Here is a 26,244-nt window from a genome sequence, read left to right on the forward strand (position 1 = left end):
TTTCCATCCAAGATTACTGTATTTTTAAAAAGAGATAATTAGAAGAAGTGATATATTGATGTCCAGATATAATTATCCTTAGGAAGATGTTTAATATGGATGGGAGTATATAGGGGGATGTAGCTTTTTCAGGAAAAACCAGACTAAAATATTTTTTACTTAAATGAAGAAGTAATAAAGATGAATTAGAGTCTATACATATGTATATGTATATACATATGCAATTTGGGTTATATAATTATAAGGAATATGAAAATAAAAAAATATACTTCTTAAATTCAGTGTTTTTAAAAACAATTTTTTTGTGACTCAACAAACTGCAGGTATCTATAAGTACCAAAGAAGTTTTCACTCATATTATATACAGGTTTTTGAGTAAAATAAATGATTATGCTATTTTTTGCACCATTTCAAATTCTACTGTTCACAAAGTTTTAAGAATAAAACCCCACTACATATGGAATTTGTACTCCAGAGATGTAAATTTATAACCTAATTTGCACTCATTTGATTCTTTTTGGACCCATGTTTCCTACAGTATTATTTTGTTTAAAAATGTAAAAGTCAGATGGTTTGCTTTGGGATATTTTAAATTTTCTAACAATGAAGAATCCAGCAGCAATTTATGAACATTAACTGTTGAAAATAATTTAAAAATTTATAATGAATGAATAACGCTTACTTATGAATTGCTGTTAAAAGTGGGATGTACTCATGATTGGGATATGTAATGTGGATCTGCCTCCCTATAGTGCAGAGACTTTCTGGGTCATATATTTCCCACTATTCTTCCTCATTCCTCTTCACTGCTCTTTCCTCTCCTTCCATCCATGAGGTTATTACTACCTGCAGTTTCAACAACAAAGTGCCCCACATCATCAGGCAAAAGTTTTTAAATTTTGTTTATCTATTTGTTAATGTTATTCAAACACTACAAATCCAGGCTTTATACACTGATGAAACATATATTACAGTGCAGTCTAAGGATGGCCTGCAGTAGGTGTGAGGCCAGGATTTCTGGTTTTACTCAGTGATCTTTGTGATTCTTATGCACATTAAATATTGAGAAATTAGTACTTTTCCTCCACAAACTCTGTGGCATATAGCAAAGGAACATATTAAGATCATATTCATATTTTCTGAAAAGGATAATAAATTATTTAAAAGAGAAAGATCAAAACTATTTTTCTCAGTGATAAAATATTAGTGCTGAAAGTGCTGGTAAATTAACTTGCAAAGGAAAATTATGGCTTTGCCTAGGTATACCCATCAAATAGATCAGCAGGTAATAATATAGCTATGTAGTACATACCGTGGCGTAACAGGGATTTTGCTCCTCTCGTATTCTATGTATTATGCTAAACTAGCTTTTAGTTTAACCAAAGTTCTATCAAAAATAAGCTGTTTGGATATGGTAAAATATAATGGTTCTAATAAAATGGTTAGCAGATGATGTAATACCAGGCCACAAAAATTGTATGGTTGTGTTTACCACATTAGCTTTTCTATATCTTATATTCAGAGCATTTGAAAGCAAGTACTATCTTTTTTCTTGTGTCTAGTAGAACACAGAGGAGACATTTATTCAGTATATGTTTGTTGAATGAATTAAAAATGAGGGTGAAAATAAAACAAAGTCACTTCAGAAATTTTTTTTAAATACAATATTTTAGTACATGTAGCTATAAAAGTGAAAAATAACAAAAAATAATTTTCTTTAAAAACAAATAACAAATAGTTATCCTGGCTGAAATAAGTCAGTTAGCCAGGTACCCAAAGGTTTAAATACACTTTTTAATTTTTATGTGAGATAACCCAAGATATATTTCTATAATTGTGCAAAGTTTCTATTTATCACATGTCAGTCAGAAAGAGAAATTGATATTCTAGAAGGATAACAAACCAATCAGGGTTTAAGGTGGTAATTTGTTAGTTGGAAAAAAATCCATTTGAGGAAATAAAGGTCATGAAAACTACATTAAAAAAACAGGTTTCTGTTTAATTGTATTCACTAGGCCAATCCTTTAAATTCAGAACCTAACTATGAAAATTATGGTGGTATCAGTAATTGAATGCTAGGTGTGTAAATTTAAAATGGTAATTTTAATTTTTATTTCATCAAGACAAAGAATAAAATGTAATTGAATACTAATTATTGCATGTGTGTCATACACCTGGAAGATTAGGAGACTACTGTGCTTATTTTAAGTGAATTTAAGCAAAGTACTCAAATGTTTAATTTGAAAGACTGAATATAAATTAAAAAATTAAATGACACAGGAAATTAATAATGTTCAACACAGAAAATTTACTACATTATTTATCTATCCAGAGCCTCTTAGATATGATTTTCCTTTAAGAAAGGGATAACCCTTTAAATTAAAAAAAAAAAAACTTAAAAAAATAAGTTTTAATTAAAGAATACAATAACATAATATATGCTCTGAACACAATTACAACTATTATTTAGTAACAATGGTTAGTTTTCAGTTTTCAGCTTTTCTCCCATTATCTGCAAGATTATCTTGACCTAATATAAAACCCTTGTTATTAACTTTTACTGTTTTTCTCTAAGAACTCATTATCTTCATATTAATAGCAAAATAATATTAATAGTAATCATAATAAACTGCTCTTAAAAGTAAAATAAATATATAATTATTCTACTTAAGCTAATTATTGTATTTATCTACCTATAATCATGGGATAAAAAGAACTTAAAATTCATTCATTCTTTGAAAGGCATATGATGCATTAGTGTTAAGTAAACAAAAAACTGGGACAAAGTAAAGTGAAATATCAGGACATAAAACTTTAATACAGTGTTTCTCAGAGAAAACATTGCAAACTATGTTATTTACAGCTTATCAAAACATGGCAGTCAGTGAAGCTCACAAACATAATATGTCAAACAGATACCTAAATGCAAACTTGTGACATCATTTCTCAGTTGTTCTGCAATTTCTGCTCTAAATCTTAATTTCTAAAGTTTCATCATGACCCCAATACCACAAATTCATTTCATAATAGTCAACTAGAAAAAAAAATTGTCTCTGAAATTATTTTTAGCAAATAGAATACGAGCACTTTTTAAATTTTTTATTCTGTGGTCTATTTTAAATTGTAATTGGAAACTCATTAGTCTATTGTTGAAACTATACAGATGTGTCATTTCCTCTATCTGGAATTCTCATTGCACATGGCTATAGATTAGGAAAATTATGTGTAGTTTAAGAAGCAATTTATGAAAATTCATGCAAATATAAATTCATAAAACAAAGCAAAAATATCAGGTAACCACATGGAGTCATACAGATGAAAAAATCTATATAGGATATGCAAAAATTCACAAGAAATCTGAACAAAGAAAACATCTGAGGGAGATTTTATCTCTACTCCTAAAGTTTGTAAGTCAAGGTATTTGGCTATAAATCAATTTTCCTTCTTATTAACTGCATGTAAAGCAGCTCCTGTACATTGCCCCTAATGATGAATGTCATATCAAAGATTCCAATGTTAAAAATTGCCTTGATACAACATATGTAGTAAACAGATAAAACAGATCAGCTATTTAAACAAATAAAAATTCTTTATAGTGCCCTATTCCAAAGAAATAAGGCGAAACCTTTTAGCATGTATGAATTCTAAGGCACAATAAACTCAAACAATAAATGTGACACATTCCTCCAGCAGCCTATACACAAATCATGAATTTCTTTATGATGTTCCCCAGATTCTCACCTAGCATCTCTGAGTATGCTGTTCCCTTGGCTCCTAGTCTCTCTTGAAAGCCATCTTCCAAGGCCTACCTCAAAACCTATCTTCTCCATAAGGCTTTCTTGTGATAATTAATTACTAGTTCCATTGACCCCACCAGGTACTGAATTTTCCTTCTCTTGCACACAGATCAATGACTTGTTAGAAGTTATTAATGGGCTCACACTCCCCCACTCCAACAGAGGTATAATCTTTTCACAGAAAACTGGTTTGGTCACCTTTTGTGCCCTCCTACTATGTAGTTTACTATCTCACTTTAGCTAAATGCTCAAAAAGCATTGAAATGAATTTATACAAGGTGCTGGCATTGCTGCCATCCAATCCATCTTTGGGAAACTACTTAATATCTTGGTCTTTCACCATTTTCTCCTGTTTTAAAAAGCAGGTGGCTAATGATAATACATGAAAATATATATTGAAATGCCTTTAGATATTATAAATCCCCCTTTCTTTGATATGCAACTTAAATAGTGATATTTATAACCCAAGAATTTAAAAAATTGTAACACTCTGAACACACTTTCCAATGGAATGTATATTTCTCACAGTTTCAGAGTTGGTAGCCAATCTGAACTCTTAGCTAAATTATCCTTTCCTTTGTGACCATGAAGAAAAGTCACATTTGGGTTCTCACTGACTTCTTTCTGAAATGACTCTGATCATTCTTTGGCTATAACCTTGCCCCATCCCTTCTATTACCTGAATCCATGACCATCTGTCATTTTCTGCAGCTGTCCAGGCATTGATAAGCCCCTTCTTATTAAGACGAGCATAGTAGGGATACCATTTCTGGAGCCCAAAAAGAGCTCGGTGGGTAGATGAAGCTGTGATTTGCTGATTTGATATGATTCCTCCCTCAATTCCCAATGGGCCCGAACATTCTGGAAACAAATCAGAAGAAAAAAATGTGAATGTTATTAGAAATAATCCATATATAAAAGGTGGCTGTTAGATTTGATGAGAGATATTTTAAATAGATTTTGATTTGTACCATCATACCACTTAAGCTGCACATACTTTACAGATGTTATGGATCACTACATAAAGGAAATACTTCTTGTACTTCATGACACTCTTTCTTTCTCTGAGAGTGGCATGTGAACAGATACTTCACCTTCTGCATTATGATTCTGTATTATGTACAATTTTCATTTGGTTGCTGATCATGATAACAAAAGTGTAATGCCCTTAGAAGGCCTATATCATATTTCTTATTCCTGGGGATTAGCATGCCTCATAAATCATAAGCTCTCATTAAATATCTGTTGATCTATTATTTCTTTTCTAGCCTTCCTCTGAGTTTGTATTAAAATCATTTTCATACTGACTTAGCATTTATCACTAGTATAAATTTTTAACTTAAAGTTTTATAACCAATGTCAGTTATAATTCCACAATAAAAGCAATGTGTATATCTGTCAACATCTAAAAATATTACAATAATAACTTGTGATATGTTATAAATAATAAAAAATATGTCAACACATTATTTTTATAAAATAAGCAGGTAAACTTTCTAACATTATAAACAACAATATTTATACCACTCATTAAATCAAGATATTAAAATATATATATTTCTTAAATTTTTATTTCAAAATTTACAACTACATATTGGAATTCTACAAATATACTTTAACTTTCTTATTTTTCCTTAAATTTATGACAAGATTTTAAGAGAAATTTCTTAATACAAAATTTAAATGCTAAAATTGAAGCATTAAATAATCAAATGATATGTTCTCAGATATAAAATTTATTTAGATTTTAAAAACAGAACTGGAGATCAACCCATTTAAAAATTATAAATATTTATATTATATATGTTTGACTTTTATAATTATTTCATAACATTTCACCAGAGAGTACATTTATTTTAAATTCAGTTTTGAAAATTCATAAGTAATATTATAAATAATGAAAAGTAACATCTAGTTTTCTTTTTTTTTTAATATTTTATGTATTGGTTTTAGAGACAAAGAGGAAGGGGGAAGGTTAGAGAGATAAAGAAAGAAAGAGAAAGGGGGAGAGAGAGAGACACTAATTTGTTGTTCCACTTACTTATGCATTCATTGGTTGATTCTTGTATGTGCCCTGACCAAGGATCAAACCCACAACCTTGTGTATCTGGACAACATTATAACCAACTGAGCTACCTGGGCAGCACCTCTAGTTTTCTAAATTTCATTAACATTTCATATACTATCCTCAATTTTTTTGCAAAATTAGATTTGTATAATAAATATAATAATCATATTATAAAATGTACTACAATAATTTATCAGAATTTCTTAAAATAATGAAAGGAACACACTGCCATTGTAAATGTCATTCTATAGAAATCAACTTGATCAGTGATAGCCACTCAGCAAATCTGATAGATTTTAATTACTATTAAAGTCCAACATTTGACTGTAATTAAATGTTTATATGAGTATGGAGTTAAAAATATGAAAGAATTCTGCAGCTGGGTTATAATATTTTTAAATTTACAAAGATATTTCCAATTGGTAAACATTTTCTTTATTGACATGTTTATATGTCTCTTTTTTCTCTTCCATGAACAGAGAATAAGTAGCTCTAAGCTCATTACTGACATTTCCCTTTTCAACACTTTTTATAAAAAGGATAACAATATGTGGATAAGTAATCATCTTAATCATACTTCATTAGTCAAATGATGTTAATACACCAAAAATGCTTCTTTTAGACTAACAATTAATAAATCATTCACTTGATAAGTTAAATTTGGAAATTAATGTCTTTTATAAAACACATACTTGCACCTGTTAAGTACTTTATAAAGTTGCACTATATCACCTTGAAGTCATTAAATTAAGAAGCCATGTGTTTTTCAAAATGCAGTATTAAGAGCCACAGATAATAATCTAATTTTCACATTCCAAAATAATTAACACTGAGAACTCAAATGTTGAGTCTTTGGATTCTTGCTTTACTTTCCATTTTATACAATATTTATATCACAGAAGCACTAAGATGTTCATGATGACATTTTGATTTTAACAACTTCAGGAGGCTAACTTTTTAGGAATATTGCCATGAAAGGAATCTCAAGTATCCTTGTCCTTGATTTGCATAACGATTGGGTGGGAAAATGCAGCAGGCACAGAGCCATTTATTGTAGGCCAGTCAGTAGAATGACAGCTAGAGAGCCAGCTTTGATTAATTAAACTGCATGACAGTCTTAGAAGAACTCCATATTATTTAGTTGTGTACTTCTAAAATCCTTATGGGAATTGTACATCTTCACCAAATTTGTAATCATTTAAAAAGTGATTAGAATTCAAACCACACTGTTTAATAAGTCTGCTTCATCAGCACCAACCAACCTCCCCTTATTAGCTAACCAATCAGTAAACACATTGGCTTTTTATATAAGCCAAACACGAATCAGCGATTTTAAAATATACATTTGCATATTTTGTTTTACTCTGCTATGTCTCCCAGATTTAGTCATGTATTCAGTAGTCATTCATTCAAACAAAATATAATTCACAAATATATATGACATGCTATATAAATATAGGGCTTCACAGTTTAAAAGGTACTTTCACATAAGCTATTTCATTGCTGTGATATCAAATTTACAAACACTTTATTTCTTTACTTAGTCCTCAATTCCACATGTTTTTAAAAAAAATAAGTATTTACAACATTCACTTACATTCTGTATGCTGCCAATCAGTAATATCCAGTAGAGGAAACTAGATTATGGGCGGGGGCAGGAGTGCAGGAAGTGGTTTGTTAATGAAGCATGAGTCAGTGAGGCATCAGCTTATGTCCTTACTGGTTAGTGATCCTCAATTTTTCTCATTTAAAAATCAGGGTTATGATAACACTTAATTCACCAGTTGTGAGGAAATAAAAGGTATAAGTGCTTTGCTTTTGTAACTATAAATTGTTAAAAATTAATGAGCTTGGTTCAGTAAAGACACGCATACACACTTCTCTTTTGAGTTGAGGCGACACTGCCTGGCCTTTAACTCCTATGGAAGAGGAGCTGGGTCTTTACGCTGTTATGCTGTTATATCCTTAAATGCACATGGTGGCTTGTACCAGGAAGAGCCCAATAAATATGTGCGGAATATTGAAATTCGGGCCCCTTTTTCTAAACAGTCAACTAAAACACAAATACAAGTTTCATACTTTATTTCACACTGGAAAGTTGTCACAACAGCAGCTTTTCTTCACTAATCATTTGGACCACAATCAAATGAATGTCATCATAATAAAAGGTTCAAAATCCAATTTCCTCTTGCCTGTGCAATCCACCTCCCCAATGTCCTATTAAATTCAACAGTTATAAAAAGTAATGAAGGAGTTGCAATTCAAAATGCAAATGATTATACACCTAAGATTAAGTGACCTTAAGCAGTGAACAACAAGATGCTTAAAAGGAAAGGTAATACAGAGCTGTACATTGTTATCACTATCAAATAAATGAGGGAGGGATATGAAATACTACTTTTTTATCTTTATTGTATTTTTTCCATTACCATTTAGTACCTTTAGGCCCCAGCTTCCCCCAGCAATCAGCGCACTGAAACACTACCTGATGAAAACCCTAATATTACATGACTATTCTGAAGTTTGAAAAAATATCCACATGTATTTTCTTATATAATCAGAATAATATTTTAAGAAAAAAAGGTTATTATGACTACATAATAAATGAGGAAATTTGTGAGGAGGAAAGTTAAACTTGTAAAACATGAGTCTGGAATTTAAGTCAATTGATAAAGTAATTCTTTAAAGAATTACTGATTCTGGATCTTTTTTCTCTGCTCTTATTTTATATGTGATATGTGTACTTACACATATTAGGAAAGAAGATAGGTGAATTAACAGGCAGGAAACATGTAGAATATCACTAGTGGCATTCAGATATGACAGAGCTTTCTCAAACTGGTATACATTTAAAAAGTAGGTGACAGTCTATAGAAGTGAGTCATGGAAGTAAATATTGAGATATTATGATGTCCCTTTAAAGGTTTAAAAATTAACCTACTGCCATTGTTAGCCTAGTACTACTTTCTAATATAATTAGGCAAATTCAGTCTTAAGTAATTAAATTACCTCTTATTACGTGTCAATCTATTCACCAATCCATCTTTCCACTCATCCTCCATTCGTTTACCTCAGTTATGAAAAATACATATTTATTAAAGGCCTACTGTGTATCAGGCACTTTTCTAGGCAGTGGAGATTATAGGGATAAACAAGGCAGAAAAAGTGTCAAATCTTAGAGTTCATATTCCAGTGGGAAAGCAAATTATAAACAAACAAATAAATAAGGAAAAACCATAAAGTGGTAAGTCAGAGTAAAAGATAGTGAGGGTGTGTCAGGTGATCAGAGTTAGCCTTTCTGAGAAGTGACATTAAATCTGACCTCTGATTGAAGGGCAGGAGTTGCCTACTGTGTGCTAGGTTTACTGTAATGGTTTCCTTATGTAGCTTTCAGTCCAGTGGGAGAGACACAGAGAAATGAAAACGTTTTACTATGATATGTGATGGTGGATGCACAGGATTCAATGGGAGAATCAAGAGGGAATTATAACCCATCCTGGGTTTCAGGGAAAATTTTTCTGGAAAAGAATGGGAACTGGCCTCATGAAGAAGGGAGGGCAGACACCGAGTTGGGAAACAGCCTGGTATGATTAGGGAAGTAGAGGCAGATCAGTAGTACGAGACCAAAATGAGTTGGTAAGGGGATGGTCAAGATAGGGTGAAAAAATAGAGAAATCTACATTATTTTTCTGAAAAGCTTGCTGAGAGGACATGATTCAGGCAGTGAAAGGAGCTGTTCAAGGATTCTAACTATGGTTACATTTTCATTTATTGTAGACCATTCCTGCTATATTGTGGAGGATAGATGTAAGAGGGTCCAAAACTAATGACAAATAGCAAATTACCACAATTGTCTAAGTGAAAAAGGATACAGGTCTGAAAGAGATATGAAAAAGAAAGAGAATCTAAAGCTTATTTAGAAGGTAAAATTGTTTTTTGCAGAGCCAGTAATAATGAGATGTAGGGTGGAGGAGAGAAATAAGAGTACCTACAAAGATGCATAGATAGTGCTCCCTCTAATTGAGATTGTACATGTCTCACAAATAACATCACTGAATCTAATTCTTCTCTTAAGTTTTTATCAAAAATTATTCTTGCTGCTGGGTTGAATTTGGGAGGACCTGTTTTTGTCCCACTTGCTATTGCTATGCTAAACCTGGGAAGCTCCAGTCATATCAGCCAGGCTGCAGGGATGATTGAAAGGTCAAAACCTGCTTCTATGCTCAAAGCATTCCCAGAACTTCCCCACTCCACAGCTTTCCAGGTGTAACATGTGTGTCCATCTGTTGTCCCACAGAATGTGTAGCCCCTTTGTAGGCAGGGATCACATCCCTCACAGTATCTAGCAGCAAGCCTCCATCTTAGCAGACACTTTATAAATGCTCATATTGGGAATTAATTTGAAATAAATATGAAAGGTAAGTAAACAGATAAACAGTAAAAATTACAGCTAACATTGCAATATTCTGTTTATATAATTCATTTTTACATTAACAAATCATTTCACCTACTTTCTCAAGGGTACACTAATATATATGCCTTTAGAAATCATTCACATGCTGAGTGAAGAGGAAAAGCACTTCTTTAGTAATGAAAAAACAAAACAAAACAGTGAAGTGTATTACTTCTCTTTTAACTAGTTGCCACTCAGCCAGCAGGTATTTCTGAAATTGCCCACCTTTATCCCTAGAGTGGGCTCAGTGGCAATTTGACAAGCACTAAACATGGCAGGAGAGTATGGGAGTCAACATTTTTGATCATTATACCTGTGTTTATGCATCTTTGGTACTGTGTTTGCTTTGGTCAAGTTTAAAAATAATCCTAAATTAAGGAGTCCAATCAACATCGAGGTTTTTAGGCATCTTTTACAGAGTCAGGTAAAATAACTGCATTGCCCAAATCATCTGAGAGGCCTGGAAGTGCCTTCTGACATGAGGCGCTGCTGTTCCACTCTTCAGACTAACTGAGCGAGTGAGTGATGTCACCTGGGAGGTTGAGCAAGAAGGGCAGCTGGGCCAGCTGAGGCCAAGCCTCGGGTGCCCTCCCCAGAGCACTTCTCCACTTTTGCCAAATCCCTGTGAATAAAACAGCTTCAAAGGGAAGTCCGTCTCACTCTGCAAACTCATCCTCTGGAGTGTGGCAAAGAATAGCATCAGTATTTTATTGATTTTGCAGCTGACAAATAAGTAGTGCCTCGAGATATCTCACATTTTGTTGCTGTGTGTGCCGATTAAGCCTTTCAAATAAGCGAGATGCATGGCTGAATCCGGAACAAGAATGTACTGCTTTCATTTGCTCTATCTCAATATTCAGACCTCTTCAGAATGAAAGGATTTCAAATTAAAGCCATGTAAGAAACAAATCTCCTTTAAACATCTCCAGTCCTCTCTTTCCCCAAGCATCTCATCATCGTATAGGAGTGCGAGTCCTCTGCCATGCTTAGCATAGCACGATAATTGTGCAGAACACAAGTGCTGGCGTATGGATTACTGATGATCTCCAATACTGCAGAAATTAATGCTGATTCAAGCATAAACTTCCCTCTGTGCCGCGTGGACTGCAGCCTTTCCTTTATTCCTAGCATTTGCTTTATTGTAGAGTTGTCTTGACACCCGGCTCTAAATTGGTGAGGCAGAGATCCAGGCCACTATTCCTAGCACTGTGGCCCAGGGGTTAAAAGGAGCCTTGATGATTTTCTTTTTCTTGTGAGTCTTGTCACCGAAGCTCCAAAACATTTGCTGATTTTTCTTATACTATCATTTTTTCTGGTGTTCAGTGGTGTCAGAAGAAAGAGGACAAGGGAGGGAATGAAGACAGGAATGTTAAGAAAGGCTGATCTCAGGTATGGCTTAAGTGGACTGCTTTGGCTGTGGGACACAGAGGAGATGGCAAAGGCGCTCCCTGGACACAGTGACAATGTAAGAATGGACGTGCACAACACGGCCTCCCCTTCACTCACTCATTCACAGGATCCCATGGAGCATGCCTGGGGAGTCAGCCTCCCACCATGACACAGGGAGTGATCACCTCACAAAGATTTAGAGTGAAAATGCCATTTGGAGATACTTGTTTCTCTCCACCTTAGAGACTACGTCTTTGTATGAGAGCATAAACTTCACATATGGCCGCAGTAACCTTGCTTCGGGAACCATTGCAAAATCATCAAGACAGGTTTCAAAAATTAGTTAAGTTTATTTGGATTGCACATAAAATGTACGTATAACTTAGAGAAAAGTCTTTTTTTTTTCTTTTTCTTTTGCATCAGATGGGCTGCTTCACCTAGATAGATATTAATTTTCTTTACAATCTTGAAGACCAATGCTGTGATGTGTGGCCACTAAAAAACTTTCCGCACACTATTAGAGACTGTGTTCTACTATTTTCCATATTGGAAAGCTTAGAGGTATCCAAAATAAATGAGAAACAACTATATGTGCATATATTTTGCCTTAGATAATAAACTTCTTTAAAGTAGAAATCATGCTTTTTGCATTTTTATGTTTCCAAAGCACTAAACACATTGCCTTGCAAATCTGTTCTCAATGTTGTGGGTTAAAGTAAATTAAAACAAATCATTGCTTTTTTGGAATTACTACTCTTCCTTTGTGGAAACTGAATTAATCTTCTGAATATAGATATGATCACTCTAAGGATTCAACATACTGGGTGGGGATAAAAATCAGAAATCTTTTCTTAGCATGCTGGAATGTTTGAACTATATAAAAATTAGCTCTTGGAGGTAGGGAAAATATAATGTTTACAATAAAAACCAGCATTCATAAAATTATAAATTCAATTATAAGCCATCCAGCTATTTTCCTGTCACATTTGGTTATGCTTTTCTTCACACCGTGTTATCTCTAGTCAATTATGACATATTATCAGTTTAAGTTAATTGTTTTGAATCCAGGAAAAAATTGAACCCACAAATAAGCTAAATTATAATAGAAAAGTGCCCAGTAATATATCCTGAAGCTAATTTTTAGCATACTGATGCATGATGATGGTCGCTGGTGTATTTAAATAGTAGAGCCTATGGACTCTAGTATTCAAAACCCAAAATTCTTACTGAGATAATTCACAAAAGTCAAAAAAATCTGATAAGATTATCATTCTATCATAGTGCACAGCATTTCTATAGGACAAAAGAAGAGTGCATTTTAATTACTTAAGATGCATTCTTTTAAAAGAGAAAAGCATATAGGTTTTTCAAGTGCTGCATGCCCTTTTGCAGCTGAGCAAGATTTCAATAACTTGTACTCAGGCTTCTACTTAAACTGCATGATTCATCTTCCACCAACTATAAAGATAACAACATGGTTTGATGAAACATTTGTCCTGGGAGTCAAAAGCCTACAATTCAAAAACCTGAAGATGTATTCTTCCTCCCAACAAAAGATCTGTCTGCACAGGAAAGAGCTAAAAGAGGTATAATGTCAAGGTAAATGCTAAAGGTGGGATTCAATTGATTCGAGACCCATGAGTTGAATACTAAATGTAAATATTCACACTGCTATGCAGAAGACACATTTTCACACTTATAAGTCATTTACATCTTCTAAGTTATTTTTTTTTGTAAACAACTATCATGATAAGTACCACAAGGCACTGTCTTTAATGTTTTGTTTACTATATTATTGGTATGTCAAACACTGATTTTACTTGAGAGATAAATCCTAGTCTTAAATCCAATTATTAACTATCTAGCTTTTTTTTTTTTTTTTCTGTACGATATAGTTAAGCTTTTCTTCACACTGGATGTTATCTCAGGTCAAGTGGGAAGATTCAGTGTTCCAGAGGTCAAAAGGAATTCAAAAAGTAAACAGGAATTCATTGCAGATGGCATGGTATAGCATAATAAGCCCTCTTTAAGGCTATAACACTTGGAAAAGTCAGTGAAAAAAAGGATGAAGGGTGAAATGGAACACAGAAGTGCCTAAGTGGATGATTTATTTATTTGGATTCTAGATACATCTATATTGTACATTCACTCCTAAAAATATAAAAAAAAAAAAATTGTTATATAGGAAATAAATTGAATACCCATATAATCAGAGAAGTATTAAAGTTGGGGAAGGGAGCTAAAGTTCTTACAAATAACTTTAAACTCTGCCTTCTAAGTGACAGCATCAGCTCCATTGTTTTTCTCCCTCAAATCACATATCTATCTATCTATCTATCTATATATCTATCTATCTATCTATCTATCTATCTATATCTATCTATATCTATATCTATATATATGTTTCCAGCATTTCCAATATTAACTTGAGACAGAGGATACATTCTTGATTATAATGCATTTACAATAGTAATCAAGCATTCCTAGAGAAGAAAGGTTCACAAAAGCTTTGTATGTAGTATTTACAATGGCTTTGGTAGTTCTGAAAGGGACAAATCAACATATAATTTTCAAACAAAATAAATGTTAAATTACTAAAAGAATGATTTTTACATTTTATAGACAGGACAGTCTATGGAGAATTTATCAGGGTAATAATTTTGTTATAAACTTGTAGAAGCTAAGCCAGTTTTTCATATATTACCCCTTATTCTTAAGAGAGTCATACTAGATGTGTGTTGTAACATAATGAATATAGGTCAGCTGATTAAATAGGAAGCTTAACTTTTGCTTGTTTTCAAATTTATTATATTTAATGATAAACTAACTCCTGATATTATGTGGTCTCCAGGTTAAATGTTCATTTTTGCTGGATAATATTTGTAGAAAAGACAACTTCTAATGTTTGTATCAGAGCTACCTAATAATGCATACACACATTTCAGAAAAGTAAAGATATTTAAAAATCTTAACTCTGGATTTAAATGCTCATTTGCTAGAATAAGTATAGGATATTTGCTATGCTCAACAAAATATCCGTAAAGGGATAAACTGCAATTTTCTAGTTTGCTCAAACACAACACATTATTGTTATGTGGTTTGGTTTACTTAAGTAAATACATACACTTCTTATAAACTTATGTTAAAAATACATGACAGACATAAATTTTTAAACATCAAATAATCTTATGGCTGCCTATTAGAAAGCTGTACATTTTTAGAGTAGTCAGAACAAATTTCATGCCTTTTCTTAAACTTTTAATTAAAAGAGAATGTACTGTTTCTCTTATTTTGGAACTATGCAATACTAATTTCTCCAGAAACTTCCACTTCACAATTTTACTCATGTTGGATAGCTCAATACATTGGTTATTTATTTCCAGGATCAGGTAGCAGACATCAAACCACAAACATAAATAATACACAATCATTAACCCAAAGTAGAGATTGACAAATGTTGTCATTTGTAAATCTTTCTGTAAAAACAAGAATAGTGACTTTTTTCTCTTAGGAATTCTTCACTTTAGTCAAATGATTCAAAATAGGAAAAGCAGTTATTTCATAACTGAATAGTCTTTTGGATGCAGCTAATATATTTTTGTTGTTGTTTTTGTTTTTATTTTTTGATTTAATTTTTATTGTATTTTTTCCATTACCAATTAATCTCCTTATACCCCTTCCCCCCCAGCAATCACCACACTGTTTTCCATGTCAACGAGTCCATTTTCCTCTTTGCTCAAACCCTCTGCTCCCTAACCGCCCCCCACCACCCCTGGCACTGGCTGTCATCTGCTCTCCATCCACGAATCTGTCTCTGTTTTGCTTGTTAGTTCAGTTTGTTCATTAGATTTCACACGTGAGTGAAATCATATGGCATTTGCCTTTCTCTGACTGGGTATTTCACTTAGCATAATGCTCTCCAGGTCCATCCATACTGTTACAAAGGGCAAAATTTTCTTCTTTTTATGGCCAAGTAGAATTTCATTGTGTAGATGTCCCATAGTTGTTTTATCCACTCATCTACTGATGGACACTTGGGCTGCTTCCATATCTTGTCAATTGTAAATAATCCTGCAATGAACACAGGGGTGCTGACGTTCTTTCAAACTAGTGTTTTCGGTTCCTTCAGATATATTCCCAGAAGTGGAATCTCTGGCTTAAAAATCAGATCCATTTTTAATTTCTTGAGGCATTTCCATACTGCTTTCCACAGTGGCTGCACCTGTCTGCATTAACATGAACAGTACAAACGGGTTTCCCTTTCTTCACATTCTCTTCAGCACTATTGTTGGTTGATTTATTGATGATGGCCATTCTGACAGGTGTGAGATGATATCTCATTGTAGTTTTAATTTGCATTTCTCTAATGATTAGTGATATTGAGCATCTTTTCATATGTCTTTTCATATGTATGTCCTCTTTGGAAAAGCATCTGTTCAGTCCTTTGCCCATTTTTTAAATTGGGTTGTGCATTGTTTTGGTGTTGAGTTTTGAGAATTTTATAAATTTTGGATATTAACGCCTTATTATGTTGTGCTTTGGCCCTTTGGAGACTCTCTGCATCTCCAGACTTCTTTCCCTGGCAGACAGAAGCCTTGATGCTTTTCACAGCTGGATGTTATCTGAGTTCCTTTTTGGCTCTGGTGTTGTAGTCTGGGGAGGCCAGCTTGGGGGTTAGATCCCACACTTCTCAGGTGGAACCTCCATGGCCACTGCAATATCCCTCTGGCACTTCAGCTGCCGCGCATGGGTGCCTAGCAAGCCCTCTCACATCTTCTCTACGCTCTCTATCATGTTGTGGTCAAGTGGTTTCTTCTGCCTGTCCATGGTTATAAGCCCTCTCTCCCGCTAGTGTTCACTTGGTTATTCTGCATGATTTCTCTACAATTTAGTTGTAATTCAGATTGGTCCTGGGAGGAGGTTAGTGACTTCCACTTAACCCTCTGCCATCTCAGATAAGCTATTATATTTAATATAGAGAAATGATAAATTGCACAAAAATAAATAGAGAAAAGCAAGTATATAAATTTTACCTGACATGAGTAAGACAATATTTCATTAATTTAACACTTTTATACAATTGCCAAAATCCTCTTTCACTACAAAAAAAAAAAAAAGAAAAAAAACAAGAAAAGAAATTACTGCGTGAACTATGAATTGCTCAGGCAGGGTGATAAGATAACATATTTGATTGCTTTATACTTTCAAAAGTTATATACTAAGTTAACCCAAAACTGCAAAGATGAAAAGATATTTAAAAACTCTTATTTTCCATTTTTAGTGTTTTGAGAAAATTCCATAGTATTTTCCACAGTGGCTGCACCAGTCTGCATTCCCTCCAACAGTGCACTAGGGTTCCCATTTCTCCACATCTTCTCCATCACTTGTTTGCTGATTTATTGATGATGGCCATTATGACAGGTGTGAAGTGATATCTCATTGATTTTAATTTGCATCTTTCTGATGGCTAGTGATGTTGAGCATACTTTCACATGTCTGCGAGCCATCTGTATGTCCTCCTTGGAAAGGTGGCCTTTGCCCATTTTTTAATTGGATTGTTTGTCTTCCTGGCGTTGAGTCAGACAAGTTTTTTATATATTTTGGAGACCAAACCCTTGTCCAATGTATCATTGGCAAATATGTTCTCCCATATGGTTAGCTACATTTTCATTTTGATGATGGCTTCTTTAGCCGTGCAGAAGCTTTTTAGCTTGTTGTGGTCTCATTTGTTTATTGTTTCCTTTATTTACCTTACCTTAGGATATTTATCAGCAAAACTATTGTTACATGGGATATCTAAATTTTTTTGCCTATGTTTTCCTCTAGCACTTTCATGGTGTCGTGACTTATATTTAAGTCTTTTATTCATTTTGAGTTTATTCTAGTATATGATCCAGTGATTCCACTGCTGGAAATATGCCCTAAGAATACTAAATCACCAGTTCAAAAAACTTATGCACCCCTATATTCATAGCAGTGCTATTTACATTAGCCAAGTGCTTTAAATAGCCTAAGTGCCCATCAGTAAAAGAGTGGATCAAAAAACTGTGGTACATTTACACAATGGAATACTATGCAGCCCAAAGAGAGAAGGATTTCCTACTTTTGTGACAGCATGGATGGACCTGGAGAATATTACGCTAAGTGAAGTAAGCCAGTCAGTGAAAGACAAGTACCATATGATCTCACTTATAAGAGAAATCTAATGAACAAAATAAACTAATGAAAAAAATAAAACCACATGGATGGAAACATGGAAGAGACTGAAAGTGACCAGAGGGAATGAGAGAGGTGGATAATGGTGGAAAGAAGGGGTAGGGACTAGACAACAAACATGTATGAATGACCCATGGACATGGGCAACGGTGTGGGAACTGACTGTGGGAATGGTGGCGGGGGGTTGGGATGGATGAAAATAGGCAAAGGAGGGGAAATTGGGACAACTGTAATAGAGTAACAACAATAGAAGAGAAAACACTTGTTTTATATTAATAGATTTACAGGTCTACAATCTGAGTAGATTACAAAAATAAGTAATTTATTTGGGAAATCATTAAAATAACCATAAATGTACATTATTGGTGACTGCTGATGTATGTAAAGTGACTTATTGAGTCTTGGAAAGTTTTCTATTATATCAGTTCATCAAGACCAACTTTATTGTAAATCTGGTTAAAGACATGAAGGAAAATGCAGCAGCAGATATCTTTATTTTTTTCTAAAATCGAGGATGCTGATATACAGCAGAGTAATCATATGTTTACAGGAAAGAGTAACACCCACCTTAGGTTTCCTACACAGATTAGAAACAATAGATGGTAAGCACATGGTAAGCCAAGTGACAATAAACATGGTCTTAGTGAATGGTAGCTTTATGTTGTTGTTGTTATTGTTATTTATTGTTATAAAGCAAAAGTACATGTTAAAAATTGTGAATGAGGGTGATTGGCTTCCACTGTGACTACCCAGAGACCCAAGGTTTTAACATATATTCATCCAGGTTTTACTTGCATCCATTTCTTACTTAGGCAGTAGAAGGGGAGAAGACCATCTACTCTTATTTTTCCATGCAAAATGTTCTTTAATAAAAATTAAAATATTGACATAAGGACAATTATTAATCATGAAAAGTTATTGAAAATGATTCAAAATATCACGCTACTTGGTGTTTCCTAAATATCATGTTCATCATCAGATATTTCTGTCACCAAAGGATTCAAATTGTCAAATAAATCTCTGCCTGGGGGAAATATAAACTATAGTTTCTTGTAATGAATGAAAACTAAATGATTCCCCACAGTATATTGCCAGACTCACTAAAAACGAAAATTACTAATTAAATAATTTCTTTTAAAAATAGGTCTACTCTGGCACGTGCTTTTCCTCATTGTGGCACAAAAAAAGAATTTCCTATGGAAAAGTATTATAGTAACTCTTTGGTAAACCAGATTACAGCTCCGAGAAGCACCTTTATAATCAAGTTTCTTTCCCAATTTAATATCCGAGTAATCCTATCTTTAGGTTAGATGGAGATGAAATTTTAGCTGGTCGCAATTTTGTTGCAATAATCAAAGAATCTCATTTCCTCAAGTCTATAACTGAGAGTAAAGTAACAAACCATTTCCCCCTAAATTGAATAATACCTAGTTCCCATAACTTCAGCATAATCTTTCTGTTTCATCATGACTTATTTTTCTAATCAATGTGAGATGAATGTTAATATTCATTGTTTCAGTTTTCTAAGAACATAAAGGGGACCTATTAGAAGAAAAAATCATGAAATGTCACTTAGCACCTAGCTGACTCTTCCTGATCTTATTTTGAGATATAAGAAAACCATGCAAAAATACTGATTTCTTAAGAAGTGCCATATAAAGAAAGTAAAATGAGGAAGCTTCTCTGCTGTAAAGGTATTAACCTTTCTTTTCTCTCACAGACATTCCCAACGAATAAAAATAAAGCATGCACATATTTATTACAAAGAAAATACATCAGGCATTTTAGCCTCGAAATAACCCACTCAATATTAGGTTCATTCCCAATTTTAATTGAGATAACTGAGGCTCAGAGTGGTTAAGTAATTCCCTTGAAGTCACAGAGCCAGGATATGGCCCCAGGTGTATCAATTACCAAAATGTCATGATAAACATTGTGAGGTGATATGCTGAGGGGATTCTGTTTGCTGTACATGACTTAAGCAGTGTGAAGAAGTAATGAAAAATGACAGGAAGGGATCTTGGTCACCATGTTTAAAAAGACACAGAGTAGTGACGTAAGTCAGATTGCATTCATGTTTATTGTAGCTTCTGACATAGCTTGTGGATGCAATTAATAATATAACATTGGCCGTTATTTACTCAACATTTAACAAATTATTTTGAACCTCTTCTTGTTATAAAGCAGAGGTATAAGTCTGTTAAGTTCAAAATGATGATGAGCTGGGAGTAGCTTAGTAGAAACTAATTTTATGTTAGCATCATTTTATAACTGGGGATCTGTAGAAAAGGACTATGGTGAACTGCCAACCTCAATGATTTCTTCAGCTTTAATTTCCTTCTCTTTTGCTGTTTATTTTCTCTCTACTGTATAAGAACCACTTTCATATTCTTACTTTTAAAAATGCCAATTATGACATAGAGCATTCTTCTCTGTTTAACAAAATGTTTCAGAATAAAGTGTATATATGAGATAATCTATTAATACTTTCCATTTTTAAGTTAATCAAATTGATGAAGGCACACAACTCCCTCCCCCGCCTCTGTCTCTCTGTCTCTCCCTCTCTCTGTCCATCTGTCTCTCTCTCTGTCTCTCCTCCTCTCTCTAAAGAATTCATACTAAACTCAAAATAATCTTGGCCATCCAAATGTCCAAATTTGTCAAATGTCCGATTTATCCATACAGAGATTTTAGGTGTTACAGAGACAAGGAAAAAATACACTGAAGAAAATGTCTAGTCTTAAAACTTTAGATCTGAAATGGGATTTGGACAACTAGACACATAGAAGATAAGCTCCAGAAAGAATAAAGTAACAATTAATAAATGTTATAAGCATAGCTGTTGGTAGTGTGCTGTAAGTGGTGGATTTCAACAAACTCCATTTTAGAAAAAAAGAAATTAAAACATTAATTTTGTGTTTCCAACTGTTCTTTTTTGATACATATTATTTTTGTAATCAGAAAACTGTTTAAAAAACAAAGGGTCATTCAAAGCAAGTGAAATGTCAACAGTTTTTAAGTGGACTATTAGAGACTCTATGACCTGTTGCTAAGTGGTATAAGATACTCAGTAGAAATTACTTGATAGATACTTGTGCCTAGAAAAAAAAAAAATTGAACTACTTTCCAGATAAGAGGTGTGTGTGTGTGTGTGTGTGTGTGTGTGTGTGTGTGTGTGTGTCTGTGCATGTGTGTGTGTATGTTTCCAATATGGTATGATAATCTTACTGGTGTTTAATTATTCTAAATACACCTCCACATTTGTATAGGGTAATCTGTGGGCAAATACAAGGGTTCTACAGTTTTAGCCTGACAAAAATAATGGTAAAGCATTTATACTCACCATGAAAAATTGAACTGGACAACCTGAATTTTTGCATCATTTGCTTCAGCATTAAATCATCTTTTTATCCCATAAGTTTAAAAATAATTACTTTGGTGCCTTAGCTTACTATAAATGACTGTTGGCAGAACATTTTTTGGAATGATCGTGTTATCAAAATTTCTGTGCTATTGGTAGCGGACTTCAGTGAGACAAAGATCCCATTACTGTGTGACATTTAAGATGTCTCCTTATTTCAGAGACATTAATATGTTCAAATAAAAAGCATGTATTTTATAAGTGAAAAAATGAGGAAAGATATGATTTATGTTTATTTTTCTCATGTGGGTACTCTTTTTATTTCCTTAACATTTTTTTATTCCCATATTCCTGCTATTTCTAAATGTACTACAATTAGGCAGTCCTGCAATTGATACAGGTAAACTAGCATGAAAAAAAATCTTTCTTTTAGGTCATTTTAAAAAACAAAATTTGACAGTTTATTACCAGACTGTAAAAATTAAGTAATGTTTCTCTGTTAGATTAGCTTGCACAAATTGCTGGACAGAATTTTATGTTACTTTGTAATATTTTCAGGCAACAGTGACACTACCCACAGAATACTTTTTAAACAGTTTTACATTTTATGATTAGAGCAAACACCAGAACAGAGTGAATAGTTCGGTGGGGACTTCTGTAGAGTTCTGCATTGTGAATAAATTCACCTAGGCCCTTATGGTAAAATCCACCCGACTACTCAAATGGTTAAATGTGTATAAAAAATAATATTTTGCTCTGCTAGGAGAAAGAGTTAAGAGACACTAAATAAATTGTTTTTCTTTCTCAGGTACAATTTTAAGCTTTTTTTTTTTTTTTTTGCATGTTATACATGTTCTTTTCATTCTCTAATCTACACCACTACTTATTATTCATAAACAGAAGCTACCCAAAGTAAAATATTGATATAATTGAGAAATAAGATAAATTTAAATGCATCATTGATGTAAAAAAGGAAACAGAGTAAAAACACAGGGAAAGCAAAAATTCAATGAGAGACCATGTAACTAGGACTAGGAATAAGGAGAGAATGAGAAAATAAGACAGAAGCCCAAGAGGGCACAAGCCTTCTTTATAGCTGTGGTTCACATATAATCTTGAAAATAACCCCCCTAATGAGGTAAATTGTATGGGTCTGCTTTTCCTATCATCAAAACAAGCCAAAAAGTGTAAGTGAAATTTCACATGTCTGAATGTCAAAGGCTATAGCTGTCTCAGCATCCAGCATAATGCTGTCATATTGCAAAAAATCTAGGTTGTGAGATGACCAATCATTACCACTTTTTTATTCCATTCTGACACCCAGAGATCTGCACAAATGTATCCTCATTCAAAGAAAGGAGGCTAAGTGAATAATAGAATTGTACCGGTCTGAAAAGCATGTATTGCTTAAACTAACTCTATGTACAAGTATATTCTGCCATCAGAACTAAATTCAAAAACAGACTTAATTATATGTTTTGTGGCAGTACTTGATCTTGATACTCTGAAACTAATGTGAACACAAACTGAAAATATCACTAACTTAACAGGATGGGTTTTTCTCATTTTTTTTAAAATAATGAGTATTTGACATTTACTTTGTATTTGATGCTGTGATTTCAGATGACACATTGTATACTAGCTTCATTCTTTTAAAGTGACTCTGTAGATTACATTGGTCACCCAAATAACTAAATAAATCATGAACTTTCATATAGATAATAATTGCTTTTAAGAAAATTGAAAAGGTCCTGTCAAAGGCAGACTTTAGATTGTAGCCCTTGGGCAGGTTGGGGCAACCTTCAATTTCTTTCTCTTCTCTTGTCCTTAAAAACAGGTTAGTGCTTATTGGCAACTTAGAATACATCACCTCATTGTAGGGTTACAAACTTTCTAAGGCCTGCACTGTTGGTGTGAAGCAGCAATGGGTTTAGTAAACACTCAACTCTACTAATAAACCTAGCTAAACCCATGATAAAAATGTGGCTTAAGAGTGTCATCTGCAAATTTACTTGTATTTTTTACATATGGAGCTAGAGAACAATACTCAGCAGAAAGGTCAGGAATGGACATTCAATGACAATGACTCCTTAATGTCTTTAATTTGCAAAAGCATCATCCAGACTACACACACACAAAAAAAATCTCTTGAAACCAATAAGCTATTAATTAGGGTTCTGAACATTTACTCTATTGTGGGTCCTTTATCAGTCTGGTGAAGCTTGCAGAAGCACAACTTAATTATCAGAATATTTTAAAATGTGTGAAATGGAAATATATATTCTTGTCTATTGACATAGTAAAAAGTAGAGGTAGTGACAGGTCTACTATAGTTTTTCATTAGTAAAAAATATAAATTTTATTTTCAGATATGTGTAACAAGTATAATGTGATATAAAATATCTGTGATTTCTATTAATGACAGTCATTGGTACTGCTAATACTATGATTCATTGTTGCCTACATTTGTAATTGGTAGAAATTCTAATTTTTAGGTAGCCATTGGTAAAAATAAATATGTGATTATTTTTTTCATTGAAGGACACACACACCCTGAATTCTATCCACCTGTCCCTTGAGGGTCCTGTACCCCAGGTTAAAACTTTGCATTAAGCATTTAAAGGGTGGGACGGAGAAAGTTGTTATGCTGATTCCTATTGGAAAGTGTTCATGTTCTGTTAAACTGAAAACTATTAACAATGGTAGAATACAGGAATAATTCTAATGGGAAAGAAAATAGCATTATTAAGTTACTGTTGAGAGGGTATGAAGTGATGCTTATAATAACAAATAATTGTTTTTTCCGATGGTTAAAAATTTGTATGTCTGCTGGAGTGAGTATACCAGAGAAAATATAAAGTGAATTTTATTTTGAACAAATCACTACGCATATCCTTGGATTTCTTGGAGCTAAGAACTACTGTTAACAATTTCTTGATGTTTTGTAGTTAGATAATAGTACTGAGTATTTATAGGCTTCCTTATATAACTATAGTTCTATCCATTTTTCTTGTCAGAATAGTTTATTTTCTGTCCCTGCTCCTATTTTCCGTGAATTTTAGTATTGGATTTATTGACTTTGCTCTGGTTCTACTTCTTTTTATAGAATCATATTCCTCAAGTTCAATTTATTTCTAAGTTGGATACTTTATGTGTCCATTCCCTTTGGTGCTCTATAAAGAATGTGTATTATTGACCAGATAAAGCTATTAAGGTAACTATTATAAAATTTATTTTTAGGTCCTTGGCCACTTTAATGGCTGTTTGGGGTTTGAGATATGCTCAAAGCAGAGTGCACCATAACAAGGGAGGAGCGGACTGGGTCTATTATTTCTTACTCAGCACCTGCTCAACCTGGAATAGTTGCAACCTGGCATTCTCTCCTACTATGCACTGCAATCATTTAGAGAATGTTAATGGTTTGAGACTCCAAATTAAAGAAAAAAAAGAAAGCTTCTTTAGGTATCCATTCCCTTGACCAGCTTCTGTTTTGGAAAGAGTTTATTCTCTTGCTTTACGTCTTTACTCTCTTTTTCTCTGATTAATGTTTTTGGTTTTTGGTTTTTGTACCCCTGCAGAAAGAATTTCTTTATCTGCCTTAAACTTTACCTTTAGCAATCTTAAACTCTTTACTCTCTCCCTTGGCACTAACATTCAGTCTTAGCATTTCTCCATTCTCATCTTATCCCTAAATCTAAAGCTCTATCACCAGAGCTTCCCTGAGCTATCACCCATGTTTTTATAACTAGCTGTACTACATTACCAGGAGGCCAAATGCACCTACATGACTATATTGGAAAATGTTTGTTTTGATCCTACCCTTCAGTGGAAGAAGATTGCTTAAAGATGGAATTCAAAACATGTCCATGACTCTCGGTCATACATGCAGGTGGGAAGCCATCACTTCTAAGTATGCCGCTTTGATTGAAAACTGCAGCAAGGGCCACAGCAGTGGGTGTCACTGCCCAACCTACCTCCCTGCTGACCAGTAAAACTGCCACAATTTGAAATCTTAGGGTTTTCAGGAAATCATAAAAATTTTGCATATTTAGTAAAATATCAGAACCCATCTGTATTATTTCCTTTCTCATATTTGAGAAAAGCATTTGACTTTGCTATTAAGTGAATGAAATAAAGGGAGAAATTGCTTAGGCTCATGTTTATAATTTCTGCATTATGAAATAACTATTTCAACCTCATTTGATATCCAAATGCAAAGTTTCACCTAAACACCCAAAAATGCTATGTGAACTTCTGTAGAGGATAATTACTGGCCCAGTGATTACATTTTAATCATGTTAATGCTATAAAGTCTGAAGATAACTTATTTTCTAGTACTTTTCTTATGGAGAAATTTTTATTTTTCTGTGGTGTACATATTTTATTTGGGGCATTTCTTCCTTTTTTTTTTTAATGGTTAAGAGATAGGGTGATGGTTAAAAAATGTATTTACAGCCTGAGAAAATTACAGTATTTTTCAGCCATACACTATAACTTTAAAGGTTATAAAGGTGAAGTCAAGTCATTTTATACTGTTCCCAAACTCTCTGTACCTCTGCATACTTTATCTTCTTTTGTCTTTGAAATGGGAAATAGTAGAGTGAGTTTTAACCTGGAGAATAAATGCAAGACTATATTTTAATCCCTAAAGATTTGCAGTTTAGCACATAATAGGAATGAAAGAAATTGAAAATCAAGGAGGGCTTACCGGATGTTTCTGTAATTATTTGCAATCAAATACAAAACCGTCAGGTAATGAGAATCTGATTCAATTTGTTAGAGGTATTTAGCAAATCCTAGGGGATCTATTTGAGCATTTTGCTAATATTTTTTTCTTTCCTTTATTAGGTTATCATTTTAAGGTACAGCAGGTGAACTTTTAAAGTGTGATGTATCTGTACACAAGTATTGGGCAACGTTTGGAAAAATATACCCAAAGGCATCTGATTGAAGATGGAAC

At 33.4% G+C, this 26,244-nt stretch overlaps 1 protein-coding gene across 2 annotated transcripts in view; it reads right to left on the bottom strand.

Annotated features, from left to right (window-relative positions):
• EDIL3 (EGF like and discoidin domains 3) overlaps positions 1-26,244 on the bottom strand; it is a 405,479-nt gene that overhangs the window by 121,534 nt on the left and 257,701 nt on the right. For both annotated transcript variants that reach the window (XM_090278987.1, XM_090278986.1), the window contains one exon: positions 4,477-4,658. In XM_090278987.1, the coding sequence (XP_090135113.1) occupies positions 4,477-4,658 (182 nt within the window). The remainder of the gene's footprint in view (positions 1-4,476; positions 4,659-26,244) is intronic.

This window comes from Furipterus horrens, unplaced genomic scaffold (assembly GCF_987537825.1).
Source record: "Furipterus horrens unplaced genomic scaffold, mFurHor1.1.pri manual_scaffold_5, whole genome shotgun sequence".
NCBI classification, from domain to species: Eukaryota; Metazoa; Chordata; class Mammalia; order Chiroptera; family Furipteridae; genus Furipterus; species Furipterus horrens.